Raw genomic sequence first — 14,921 nt, 5'->3', positions numbered from 1 at the left:
CTTTAAATACGTATTAACATATGTTGTACATATTGGTACAGACATGTCGGTCTGTCGATATTACGATTTGTTCCATTTACCTTATAGATTACAAGATACATTTCACTATCCTAAACAAAGAGTTATCGCAAGATTATTTTATCACAAGAAAGAGATTCCATTATGAACTTTGTTATTAAATCTGTTATTTAACCATACAAAAATTGATTTATTGTAGACGACAGATGATGTCATATTGAATGATATATGGTTTTACGAGAGCGAAAGATTAATCACGCGGATTTTGTTGGACGAGTAAATCGTTTCGATCAAACTTTCATTCGACGATTTCAGTTCAGGATACATTTGGTCGATCGAGATCACGCGATTTGTTCACGCGGCCAATAGATGATGCTTCATTCTTTAAATTCATAGTTGAGAAAGTTGCCGGGATCATGATTTTCTGTGTTAGCGTTGTGTAGGCTTCATTGGGATCCTTTTACTCTCTCGTACCATATATATATCTCATAACTCTTCTTATACATTCACAAGGATTAAACGTCTTCGAAACGAGCCGATTTCGCATCCGCAACGTGATAATTTTTCGGTGCAATTGAATAGTTAATTACTGTTCGATTTTCTGATGGCGTGCCAACAATTTCGAAGATAAAATTCCAATGAGCCGTTTAAAATTTCTCCCTGTGAGTTTCCGACAAGGTTTAGAATTTATTATTCTTTGTCTATTCTAACGAAATTAAATTTAACTTATTTAATAATTACAGAACTTACTATTTTTTAAACTTATCGCTTCTCTGATATTTTGTACTTTTGCATGTAATTATTTTTTTACTACTTGAAAAATGTAATAATATATAAGTATATAACAATAAGAATATAAAAATTGCTAATATATTTAACATGAAAATATTTATGGAAAAATTTTCATATATATATATATATATATATATATATAATATATATATATATACAAAATGTACTTATTTATTAGAATTATTATTTAATTATTAACTTTACTATGATTTCATAGTAAAACGTTGGAAAGAATAATTTAGAATTAAGAGAATAATTTTTGAAAATTCAGGGTTTTCAAGAGCTGAGAGAAAGAACATCTGCAGGTTCGGAAGAAAGAAAAGTTCTGAGAATTTGTTTTGGCTAGTTATTTCATCCGGCTATAATAGTACCTAGATAACGACTCTCAAAGAATTTCCTTAATCATTCAGACCTGATATCTCGCAAGAATTGATTAAATAGGATAGGAATAAGAAATGAGAATCTCAAATAAAAAAATATTGACTCTCCAATTAAGTTTCGCGAATAAAATAGATGACATATAGAGCTGTAGTATTAAAAGATACAAAGCTAGAGAGATCGATAAAAGTTTTAATATAACATTCGTATTCATTTATCATCGTCACGACTCGTCGCCCTATGAAGGACTGGAAGTCACACATACACAGGCAAGTTGTCTGCCTGCCATGACAAAGACGTTGCCTCTTCTTCAATGTAGACGCTGCTCTCTTGCAACTTCCTATATGTTCCCTAATACCCTTGGGTCCCGGAGGAATCTCCCTTCCCTTCATCGGAGTCATGTAAGTTGACCAATCGACCACTTCTCTCTCTCTCTCTCGCTCTCTCGCTCTCTTCGAGCTCCCCTCTTGATCCTCGAACGGCCCCCTAGTCGAAGACTTCGTCTGGCGTCTGGCGGCAGTTCGGAGCGAGACGCCGACACGACGTACGACGAGTATTTTCGTTTCGAACTTATCGAGCTCCGGAATGCAATTTAATTTTTGTTATCGTGTTACTCGTTGTATATAGACAGTTTTATAGACCAAATTTTATATAAAATGTGTCTCTTGAAATAAATCATTATCATGGTTTGGAGAACATAACGAGAACGTGCCGGCTGCTGATGTAGAAGTGCGCGTAACAGGTCTTTGCATATCCTGTCGAGTGGCGACCGGCGACCGGCGACCGGCGATCGGCGACCGGCGACCGGTGACCGGCCTCCAAAAACGGCTTTTAAATGTCCGGCTTGATGAAGTTGACCGGAACGCACCAAGGCAGAAAAAGATCGGTGAATCCAAAAACTTGATTCGGCTTGTATTCGGCTTAAAACTGTCGAGTTATACCATCGTCATCATGCATCGTCGTCATCTAATTCACGACGAACAAGTGACAGTGATTGAAAATTTGCGCGTGCTCGCGAACGATCTAATACGAAAAGAATCACGAGAATTATAAGATCCAAGCTACATCGGAGCTTGCTTCCAGCTCCGTTCTTCCCATTCAGGCACGTCGCATTCATCCGGTGCGCGGCACAGCGCGGGGCAGCGCGGCGCGGGAGCAACAGCAGCCAATACGCACGCATACCTATATATATGCGAACAATTGGAAGAAGAAAGCGCGTCCGGTTCGCGTTTTGTCCCTTAACGTGTGTTGTTTCCTTCGGAATATCCAGCTCCAGCTAGAAGAAGAAAAAATAGTGATACCACATAGTGATCGCCGATCATTAGCGTTCTTCCTGACTCCGAGGTGGAGCAGCCACGAAAATAAGAACGAGAAGGGATTACGAAATGCCGTGATGTCGTGTGCCAATGGGAGAGGAATGCCGATGCCGGCGCGTTGACGCGGATCTGTTCCTCTTCCCCTGGTGGAGGTCGTCTTCGAGTGTCGCGGGATGCAACCCGGGCACCGGGACGTCATCCGGACGAGTTCGAACGGTTGGCGATCGACCAGGCTGTTCTGACGATCACCACGATCACTCGTCTCTCCGCGATTCGTTTCTCCGAATCTCCGTATCTCCGTATTTCTCGTAAGTATAGAAACAGTTAGTGGAAACAGCTATAAGGATCGCCAGGTTCCGGATCTGTAGGTTCTCAAATCCGGATCGATTTGATACCGAAGTAATATTACGTTGGAGAGTAACACTATTAAAGTTTTTATTTCACATAGTTGCAAAGCGCTTGGTATAACGGTACTAGAATCCGCTAGTATCGAGACTTATTGTTAGTCTCTGATAGGTATAGGAGTGTATTACTTTTTGATGTGCTCATATAAAAGTTTCAAGTTTCGCTAAGTTTCTTAATACCATTCGCGATATAGCAATACTCGATAGGATCCCATTTCTACTCCCATTCCTTCGAGGAATGCGTTCTTTTCTCGACGATCAGATCTGTTGTCGACGAATAATTGAGAGTTTTAAAAGAAAATTAATTAAAAACCTTCTTTAAAAGGAGAGATATAAACTTATGTAACGCATTTAATAAAGATAAATATAAACTTAAAACTAGTTCATAAAACAGGAATTAGAAATGCATATACGATCTATTCACTCCAAGAACTCTGTGACTGGTAGCCGCGAGATTGACGAAATTTTCGTGACGCAATTAAGTATCGATCGTTCTGACGGTTTCGTGAACGAAGTGATTGCCTGAAGGAATTACCGTTAAAGCGATCGTGACCTCGATCTACCTTTGGTGGATTCTGTATACAGTAGATCCGCATATTTCTGCGAGCGTACCTAAATAATTTGACTGGATTTGCTGCTCGTTCGGTTCGGAATTAATAATAATAATATAAATAAAGATAAAATTTTTATCTTGATTGATAATTAAGTCACACTTATCGATCGTCTTTACCATTCAAAAATAATAAGATGCACGCGATCACGAAGGACATCGATCGTCCTTGACATTTTTTTCTCTTGGAGAAATCAGGAACTGTATACACGCATCGTAGGTATGTCCGTGCACCGGTGGCGGTGCATAGAATTTCGTCGAATACCGTTGATCGCGGCCGCACGCTACAAATTATGAAAGTGTGCGAAAGCCTAGAGAAGAGCTAAATACGCTCGGCTCTCGTTCCATCGACGAATATCACATGATTGTACGCTTTAATGACCCAATTCAATCGGTTTTAATGACGTCAATCAAAAAAACCAGCCAAGGATTCAATTTCCGTTATCGACGAATAATGAGAACGCGCGATAAATGCATACCGAGTAAACCAGCATTTTACCATGTTAATCGACAGATTTTATAACGAACGGCCTTGATATTTCTTTAACGAGTCGTTAGTCATTGATGACGGAGGAGGTTTTCATTTGATCGTCACATTTTTGTCATTTTCTTAACATTGTAATTTGTAATATAGTTCCATCATTTTTAAATTTTCGTGACTTAATTCGAGACTTGCTTAGCAATCCGTCGTCAGTCGAATCACATTTAATTAATCGTCATTTGTTCCGCTACTTTTAATTCGTGGAAGTCAAGTAATTAATTCAACTGTCGAAGGACAAGCGCGATCTTCGCGCGCCAGATTGCCGTTCTTATGTATAATTACGCTAGATAGATGCGAACAAAGGAAATATACAAGTTGATATAACAACAATATAACGTATTATAATATGCGTTATAGCGCAAGCGAGATGTGATCTGTCGAGGAAATTATAATAATATACTATACCTGATATTCGTAAGTTTCAACGCAAACACTCGCATGCCGTAATACTCTTCGTTGTAAATGTTCATCATTAATATCATATGGTCATTATTATCGGTTGGACAGTTTATATTAAGAATATTAAAGAATTGTGATATGTAAAGTGTAAAGAAGTATTTCATATTTCTAAAACATAAAACGCTCTATTATAGACCATAATTTTGCATTCAAGTAAACAAGTTGCCAATCACTTCTGATCCTAAAAATAACTGTGCTTCATGCAAATTTCCATAGTAATTTTATTAAAATATTTCTGAAAGAGGATTCTAAAATAGAGCTGCGTAATTACACGGAACCTTTCATAAATTCGTTTAGTTAACATTTGCAAATTAAGAGGCTCTTTTCTTTTTTAAATAGCTTTATTAGTATTCATTAGTATTCGATATTTACTTTACGATTTATGATATGCGCGGTATGAAAGGTCACTGTCACCTTTTAATTCATGAAGGCTAACTAGTTTAACTTATTAGAATTTATTAAAAATATGCGATGATAATTAAGGTTATTGCATTATCTTCTTGAATAAGAATGTACAGATGTGACAGATTGATAAATGCATATCACGACATATCGCGATCATGGATTATGTGCACGATTTCTAGAGATGATAAAGTATAATCTTTGCTTATGGAGAGAATGACGTGTGTAAAGACCAATATGCGCGACTATAAGCTTGACCCCCGGTTCTCCTCTCGGTAACGGTTGTACGATCCAAGTATCACAACCTGACATCCCTGATAAAGTCGGTCGTAGCGCAACAGGCGTCACGTAATGTTGCACGTTGCGTCTCCACGTACATCAATGTCGAATAACACGACAGAATCTCCGAAGTGTAATTATATATAAATTAATTTTTCACGTCTACAATTATATCGGCAGCGATATCATTTTGGATCCTCTCAAAGATGTCACGATTAATGAGAAATCATACATCTTTTTGTCCTTTCTTAAAATTCTATCGTAAAATTTATATAAAAATCAACCAAGATTTAGACTTTATAGATGACCTAAACGTGTCGTGGCGACACTGGCGATGCGACGTGGTAGCGACCGAGCGACGTTATACAAAAAATAAATGCGCTAATATAAATATTAATTAATGTTAGGAATATATATAAACAAAGATATTTGAAGCATTCTCGGCGGGAAAAGACAGCTGTCGAGAGAGATATTTTTTGAATCTCACACGTCTCACGCGCGCGTTACACGCGTGCAGTTACCGGAATGGGAAAAAAAATGATCGCTCGATCGCCGTCTGTCTCGCGCCTTTCGTCGCAAACGATCAGATAAAAGCCGAGTGGCACCCATGTCGGTCGAATCAAAATTGCATCCACACGAGAGAAGGATCGTGTGCAGTTATCCCTCGACGAGATGCGACGAGATGATGACGTGCGTGCGGCCGGCAATTTAAAGTGCCATTTGCTTCCTGTGGTAGGGAACAACGGCCTCGTTTCGACATTCAATGCAGTGCCGTTAAGTATTTACGTATAACAGGCTTAATTGCCACGGTATAATACGAAAAGTGATTCATTAAACTACACGTTTAGTATATGCGCGAACACATGGTCGGCAAGAAGGAGAGAAAAAGCAAGAAAAGAAAGAGAGCGATACGAGCTAAAAATAGTGAGTCTTATCGAAGCGTGACGTTCTCCAGGGCGCGGTTGAGGCGAATTTTAAAGAGATTGAAAAATGAGAAATTGGAAAATAAATAAAAAAAACCTATAACTGATGAAGGACAAAAATACACATGACAAAGAATAAAAGAAGCGAAGCATAAAGATATACGCATAAAGATAACAACGTAATTTCTTTTTTAATTAATTTTTTAAAAACATAATTGATTAAAATTATCTAATATATATCTATAACGTGGAACGTTCTATAAGTTATCGCGCCACATTATAAATGATACCAGGCGATGGAATTCGTTTTTGTTCTGTTCGAAAAGTGAAGGAGGGACCAGAGAGACGAACCAAGTATTCGATAGAGACGAAAGACTTGAAACGCGAGTTTTATAGCTACACTTGTACGCGAAAGCTGCCATGATGCTGCAGAAAATCCGGATCACAACATACGCTTTCCAATTATATGTGTAATGACAAAGTCAGGCATGTATGAGTATTCTTACGGAATAACAAATAAACTACTCTACGAGTAATTATTTGCTATGGTATTGAAATTTGGTGAAGAAATATTCATACAATCGAAGTCAATATACTCGAATCATCTCGAATATATTAACATCATTCGGTTGCAACAAACGTATCGATATGCTTACGTCTGCTCGTTGTGAAATGATACCGATTCATATCGTCGAAGTCATTGGGGAAAGAAACGATTCTGATTAAACTTAAGTATATGTTATACTTTTAAAGTTCCGATATATACTTGCTCACGTTACTTGCTCTTCAGTTTCAATATTGATTTATTAAGTTAAGTTGAATTTAACTATTTGTAAGAATTATATAAGATTGATTTTCATAAATCGTAATAAAAATATATTCAAACGTTTTCTTGTAAAGTGATTATTAATTAGATATTAATTATCAATTACAAATTATCAATGATATTATCTGATTTTTCTCGGAGATATTTATATTAATTACGAATGTTGTTACATGTTTTAAAAATATATAAAGTAACATATTCATACTATAATACTTTCAGAAAATATCTATATCTACATATATTATTTGTAAGTACTATTAATTATTTAATTATTGTGGTATTGTATTAATTCTATTCCAAAGAAATCATTATCATCGAATCAGTCATAATTCAAGCACATTTGTGTCGTGACAATACGTAGGTAATTACGAGTGTCAATTAATCGGCGTATTTAGTTATCTATTTCGTATCTGCTATTATACCAAGTAACACATGGTGCCATACTGTAAATTGTCATCGTGTAAATTGTAAAACATAAATGAGCCTTGGAACCGTGTGGCACCGCCGAGCGTGCTGCGTTGAATCAAAAGAGTTCACGCCGTGCTTGATACATGCGGCACGTGTGTGTGTGTGTGTGTGTGTGTGTGTGTGTGTGTGTGTGTGTGTTGTGTACGACCAATTGCAGACGATATTGCACGACAGAATGCTATCTCGCTCTCGAATCGCGAAGATCGACGATGGGACGAGGCTGGTGAAATCGCCTGTTATAGTTATAGAGCGTCCCCGCGCGCCGTTCTATTCGCGCCACGATCTATCCTTTTCTGTACCCCCCCTTTTTTCTCTTTCCTTCTCCCTTCATACTATTAGGGTTAATTAGCACGCGTAAGCGAGAAATCGCAATTGGAGCAGGCGAACGTACGACGAGCCAGCAGTAGCAGCAGTAACAGCAGTAACAGCATCACTCGCTCTCTCTACTCGACTTTCCACAAAATCGTCCTCGCTGGACTACGCGCATATGTCGTCATTCCTCCTCTCTTTCTCTCGAGCGACCATTGAAACCGGTCTAATTTCGATGATTTCAATTCTTGAGGCTACATATATGGAAGAACGGAGCTGTTGCGATATAACGAAAATTTGCGGTATAGCGTAATAAAAGAATGCAAGTGTCATTTGTGACATTAATTATCACGCATGACAACAAACGTGAGGAGTAGCTTTTTTCTACTTTTTCCGGGAAAATAAATGAATATTATGAAATTTGTTCTGTATAAAAATTGTTGTTATTCTTTTTAATAGAAACGTAAGTTGAAATTTTTGCTTATAAGCAATTTATTAACAGAACTTATTATTATATGTCAATAATCTTAAGTCGTTTTTATGTGTCTGGTCATATCGAAGCTTGAATTTATCGAAAGTATGCCGTGGCTATTATTGAATATAGTCTCGGTACCTTCATTCTAAAGCTATCAACGGTTATATTGTCAATTTAAATCATACTGGCGATTTCGTGCGGGATAACTGACGTGTAGGACTTGTTTATAACTTCTTTAACACTTTCCATCTTTCTTTGTAGCGGTTAGCAATGAAAGAAGAAATCGCGGAGGTGCAACGGAATTACATAAGACGCGGAATGCAGATGCACAATGCATCTTGCACGAGCATGCGTAATAAATCTTAACTTCATGATCCCAAAATATCTTTTTATTATAATTTTATTAGATGAGATACGAATGTATCTTAATACATTCGGAATATTATACTTTTCGTAATAATTTCAAAAATTTGCGTTACCACCTGCATATCGTTACCATATGACGACTGCGAAAATAGTATCTGGTTAATTCAGTTGCGTAAAGGTAGTTAAAATCCGAACGAATTAAATCCGGCGGATTAATATTTTCTGCAAAAGTTATAAAATCATTTAGAATCTCGCGTCATCAGCCACGAGAGATACAGCCATTGTGACTCAGCTACCATATATCTCGTGTACGCAACATTGACGAATAATTTATCGGCGACTGACGCAAGGATAGAGGATTATCGACGAAGAGGTGTACGCACATGCGAAAGATATTGCCGTGTAAGAAACGTTTAAAAGCGGGATAAACAGATTTTTTTCTTTTTTGCGAAGAACGAGGAAGGCGAGAGTTCGCGGATGTTTTTCGATCGAGGACCTTGAAATGTAATCACGATTGCGACAAGAATGCACAATTATTTAGCGACGTTGTGATTATATTAACGTGTGATTAAACGCATGAAAGAATTATTTTCCAATAAGATTTTATCGGTGGTCTTGAGCTCGCGCGCAGATATACAGGTACAATACATACATGAGCGTGTTATCGTGTATGCACATTTGCAGTATTGGTCAGAAGGCGACGGATGTGGTTGCTTCGATAGAGAAATATATGATAGAGAAATAGGCTGCTATATATATACACGCAGAAAATTTTTCTCGTAAATACAAGTATACACGAACAAAGTAAATACCATACTAATCTTGCACGGCTAGGATATAGTCATAATATGCAAAAGATTTCAAGAAAGTATAGGAAAATTTAGAGAGCAAAAAATAAAACTATACGCAGAAGTAAATATTTCCATCAAGTATGGGACTTTCGAGAGCGCGTTTTACTACGTTAATTTAAAGACGAATGATTCAATTATATCTTGTCCGATTGTGTCTTATTCCGAATATCGCTGATGAACAAAAAACATGTCTGTTGCAGTCATGTCAAAAAACATAAGTTGAATAAGTTGCCGTTATAGGCTGTGGCGGTCACCTGTCCGCCACGTGCGAACTTAAGAACGCTGTAGGGACCCTGCCGAGCTGCCCTAGATATAAAGGTCGATGTTGAATTTTAATCACGCGAGAATGTATCGGCGATGTGCCGCGTAGCGGGCGCGAGCCGAATCCTCTCGCCGCGCGAGCCCACGTTGCCGCTCGCGCCGCGCGCCTTCCGTCGTCCACGATCGCGGTTATACTATCGCATTTCTATGAAGAACATAGACTATTGCCAGATACGCAACGAATATTTCTATACAGTTCACAATAAGTACCATTCTAGATTATATTTTTCCTATACTGTCTTAAAAAACAACGCTCAATCCAAGACATGTGATGTTGGCAATTCAAGCTACAACGTCGAATATACACATACTAGTATGGGACTTTTTTTACTGTTCTCATATTTCCTTGTTAGTATGGCAAATTTATTTACTTTTAGGTTACAAGATGTATCTGATCAAACTATTACTTTTCTATTGTCATATATTAATTTCCGGTTGAATACGCGTATATCTTACCGGTACCTAGCAAATCTAGTAAATTTTATTATGAGTATTCTACATTATTCGAGAAAAATTTTCTGCGTGTATATATATATATTCACTCTTTGCATTTTGCGTAAATATATGCCGTTTAACCTTCTTCTTCTAGTGAGAGCTGTATTAAAGAGATTTAGAGAGATTTTAATATTAAACGTCAGAGTTAATTATCGCGGTTAATAATTAATACTGGCTAATGGCTAATATTGTTAATTTTACCTCAAATTTTATCGTCCTTACACTTTCTTCTTACTAGAAAAAAATAAAAATTACTGCTAGCAATAAAAAGATTATAGAGATAAAAAGCAGTGTTGCAAGCAAGATTAGAGAATTTCCCTCAATTTCAGAATTTCCGCTTGGGACGAGGAGCCAATATTTGCTTATCTTCTCTGTCGAATGGAGATTCCGGAGAGAAGTGAGTTAAACTTTGCGTGCTCACATTTTCGGCTCGTTATTAACCTGCTTTCTCTTAAACGCTGATGGCCGTGTCGCGTCGTCGCCTGTAAATTCTATCGCTGTCAGCGTTGACCGTAAATAAATGTTAAACTTTTTCTTAGGAATATCTTATCTTATCCCTTCTAAGCTTGGCTAAGCCAGCTTCAAGCATTCGCGTCGTCTATAACATCAATTTATTTCATATTTAGTTATTGCAAATGATAATGATAATGATTCGTTTATTTAGCATCGTCCGTGATTTTGGAGCGGAATAATAAATGTAGGAAGTACATTCAAACATTTTCAATATTTTTTTATTAATATATTAGAATTTTAATTTTAAACGATGGTAAAAATTCTGTATTAGTTAAAACGACGTAAGTATGAAAATTATCTGTCAATTATCAAATCTTGATCAGTATATAAAGAATCGACATCTGTGTGAAAAGTAATTTATTCAAACATTGCTGAAAGAATAATTTAGACCTACTTACAAGAGAAAAATTTTCGAAAAAATTCTCAAATTTCTTTTTTGATGAACACAGAACTCAACATAATGGAAGGGCTGTATTGAACGATGACGATTGAGTCGATATGAACGCGTTCGTTCCGCGCAATTTGCGTTCTGGCCGGCCGCGGCCGCTGCGTCGGTCCGCTGTTGCTAATTACGAACGGAACGATAAGAACGGGGCCTGAATTAAACGGGAACGAGGTAGCATCGCGCTCGCACGTACGCGAGTTACACTTTCGCATGCAATTGCTACTCCGCGCCGACTCGATTTATCGAGCTTAGCGTGTGACGGTAAATTAAACAAATTATCGTTAATTTGTGATCCCTCGAATGGACAATCGCTTAGTTTAGCAAATGAGATTCAGAATAAGTAGGTACTTCTCGGTAAAAATTGTCAAAATTATTGCAGTAGGTCAAGGTGAAAATGTGAAAATTTCAGCGAGAATGCCCCATATGTATTTTGTTCATGCTCTAAGTAATAATTTAACGTGTAAGTTATGCAATTTTTTGGAATAAACCCAAATTTTTATTTAATGATTATTTTGATTAGAGATCTTTTTTTAGAACATGTTTTTTTCACTATATCAATGTTTTCAGTTATCAATGTTATTCGGTTTATCAATGTTTCTTTTACATTGGAAAGGAAAGACTAAAGAGAAATCGTGTATACCTTTTCGTCCAAAATATCTCTATATATAGAAATTTGTTGGAATTTTAATTAACATATATGTGGACAAAATATGTAGATATCAGGAAGGAATAATAACGTTTCATAAATATATATAAACAAATACTAGAAGCAACAAATCAAACGTGGCAGAAGTAAAGTCTTGATGGAAAATCCTAGGTTGCGGTCAAACTTGATCCTGAGAGTCCGCCATTATCGCGCTTAGATTTAGAAAGAGAGGAAAGGAAGAGACTAGACGTCGTCGAGGGGAAACATCGTCGGGCAAAAGGCTCGAGGTGGTCAGGAAGGGAGGAGGTTAGTTGGAGCGAGGTGCAAAAGGTGAAAAACAGTTTGCCATCAGCATAACCGGTTCCACGTATCTCCGAGCGGGTCTCGCGCTCCTCTCTCTCTCTCTCTTTCTCTGTCTCTCTCTCGTTCTCTCTCGTTCTCCGGAGACTCGCCCGATCCGGCCAACGGGGTTTCGTCCGCAGGGTCGCTCGCTTTCTTGATGATAGTCGAGTACTGGCTACCGGTAGCGGGTGTTTTTATACAGTTAAAGACATTATCTCGTCTCTTGCCCTAAATTCTGTTGACTAGTCATGGGTCATTTCGCAGCTTTCATCTTCTTCACTCTAAACTCACGAATAAATCATCACATTCGCTTTACTTCATCTTCTCGAAAGCAATGACTTTTCAACGTTGTAACAAAAAAAATGCTTTCCCGATGGTTTAATTAAATAAAATTCCATGTGGATTCTATATTTTAATTCGAATTGTTATCCATTTAGTTACGCTTCTATACATATATATTACAGACCTTATATTTATTTATAATAACCTATTATATTCGCAATTTTTATTTTCAAAAATAAAAAATAATACAAACTAAAACTTGATAAATTTATAGCGAAATTAATTGCTTGTGTAAATAAATCTATCAGTATCTTCAAAATCTCAATAAGGGCGGAATAAATACTTGTTGTTCAAACGATAAAATAATTAGTAAAATTCTGTCTCTTTGCACTATATACTTTGACGGTCGTTTTACGGTTCAATCAACACTTTGTGGACAATGAACTTTTCTGTTTCAGATTCGGGTTTCAGAACGAGAAAGAGGATACGGTTAAATAGGACAGGGATTCAGCGTTCCAGCTGAATCGTCCGGGCGGTGATCGGGAAGACGCGTCGGGGGAAGACCAGCAGGATGACAACGATACAGAATTGCGGCGGCAGTTCGTCAAGATGCGCGAAGCGTGCCTTCGTCTTCGTGTTTGCCTGGGGATTGCTGATGATCGCGGCGGTACAGTTCCGTCACTTGGAGAACAGGGCTTTGCGTCAAGATGGTAGTCCTACCGGCGAGGATGGCATCGGTAACCCGGTGGAAGCCGATGGCATCAGCAACGATCGAGGTGCAAGCCAGGGTTTTTCAGGGAGCTTGAGTCTGTCCCGATATCTCTTGCAAAGGTCGTCATTGGGCGATCTTACCAATTCTGGCGGTAATGGCGCCCTGTTGACCACCCTGACTACTCTTAGAAACCGTTTAGAAGCGACGACGAGTCCGTTCGAGCTGGAACCGTTGCTGGATAAGAGACCTGCCAAGACCGAGCAGCAATTGATCGAAGAGATCGCCGAGAGAATACCGAGTCTACCGCTAAGCGATTGGTCGAAAAATAGCAGACTGACAAAACGGGGCAACGAGAGCTGTGCGAAATACCCACAGATCTACGATCTGGAGTTTAACAATATCTATTGGCAAACCCTGCGAACCAGCAACGGCACTTTCCAGTTTTTCGGCGCGTTCTACGACAATCGGAAATTATCCAAGATCGGGCCGGCGGTGAGGATCGTTGGCATGATCGATCGGATTGAACCGATCGTGAAGACGTATTGTCAGTTATGGTACGAGGGCGAGAGCGAGCCCAAGATCATCGAGACGCTCGAATACAAGTACATTTGGTATCCTAAATGGGGCAATTACAAGCAGGGCATTTATCAGCCATACGTGATAGCATGTAGGGTGCCGCCGCAAGCGTATGGCAAACCACCGTCGTCCGTCTCCATCGTGGAGAAGCGTTGCGACACGGCCACCAACCATCTCCGAGTGATTTATAACAAGCCCGAGCGCAAGAAAGATTTTGCGGTGTGCGTAAAGGGTCTGGACTTTCTGCACGAGGATCTATCGGTCCGACTGGTCGAGTGGATCGAACTCATCAGCCTACTGGGTGCCGACAAGATCTACTTCTACGAGCTGCAGGTGCATCCGAACGTGACCAAGGTGCTGCGGCATTATCAGCGTCTGGGTATAGTGCACGTGACCCCGTTGACCCTGCCGGGCGGACAGCCTAACGTGCCCGCCTTCCAGCACATGTACCTCACGAAGAAGACCAATCACAAGCGGCAGAACGAGCTGATACCCTACAATGATTGTCTGTACAAGCATATGTACGAATACGAGTATATCGCCCTGTTGGACGTCGACGAGGTGATTATGCCCGTCAAGGACGCGACCTGGCAAGAGCTGATGCGTCGGGTGTTGCCCAAGGCCCTGCAAATACGGAACGAGACCCGCGCCTCGTATAACGTCAGAAACGTCTACTTCCTCGACGACCTACTGCACTCTCACGGTTACTTCAAGGACATACCCAAGTAAGTAAGGTTTCCACTTTCACGCCGCGCAAATCGACCGTCCGTGAAGGGAACGCGAAAAGGTGCTGGATGGCTCTCGCACCTCGCGCCGCCGGTTGTCGGCGTATCGTATCACGATTCACGACTCTGTTTTAATTCGTCTAATTGTAAAATCGCGACGGAGGAATAGAAAATTCGATAATCGATTGAATATGTCTATCTTTTTGTGATAATTGCAAGAGGTAAAATATGCAATTCGTGCTGAGGTAAATATGTGTATGTTCTAATTTTCGTTTTAATATTAATATCGCTGAAATAATTAACTTTTAGAATGTGAAAGACTTGGATTGTTATAGTTTTGCTACAAGAAAAAAGTGTTTCCACATTTATCTGAAGTCTATCCATATATATTATATGGACATGTACACACACACACACACACACACACACACACACACACACACACAC

The 14,921-nt window shown here is 38.9% G+C and overlaps 1 protein-coding gene across 1 annotated transcript; it reads left to right on the top strand.

Annotated features, from left to right (window-relative positions):
- The first annotated feature begins 1,716 nt into the window (after positions 1-1,716).
- On the top strand, positions 1,717-14,509 carry LOC112463521. The gene is made up of 2 exons (XM_025029950.1): positions 1,717-2,812; positions 12,920-14,509. Exon 2 carries the CDS (start codon positions 13,033-13,035, stop codon positions 14,476-14,478), a length of 1,446 nt encoding a protein of 481 aa, XP_024885718.1. The 5' UTR covers positions 1,717-2,812; positions 12,920-13,032; the 3' UTR covers positions 14,479-14,509.
- Positions 14,510-14,921: the final 412 nt, after the last annotated feature.

Source organism: Temnothorax curvispinosus, unplaced genomic scaffold, assembly GCF_003070985.1.
Source record: "Temnothorax curvispinosus isolate PA1 unplaced genomic scaffold, ASM307098v1 QBEX01013418.1, whole genome shotgun sequence".
NCBI classification, from domain to species: Eukaryota; Metazoa; Arthropoda; class Insecta; order Hymenoptera; family Formicidae; genus Temnothorax; species Temnothorax curvispinosus.
Note: the sequence above shows the minus strand (reverse complement) of the source record. Positions and strands in the feature narration are given on the sequence as shown.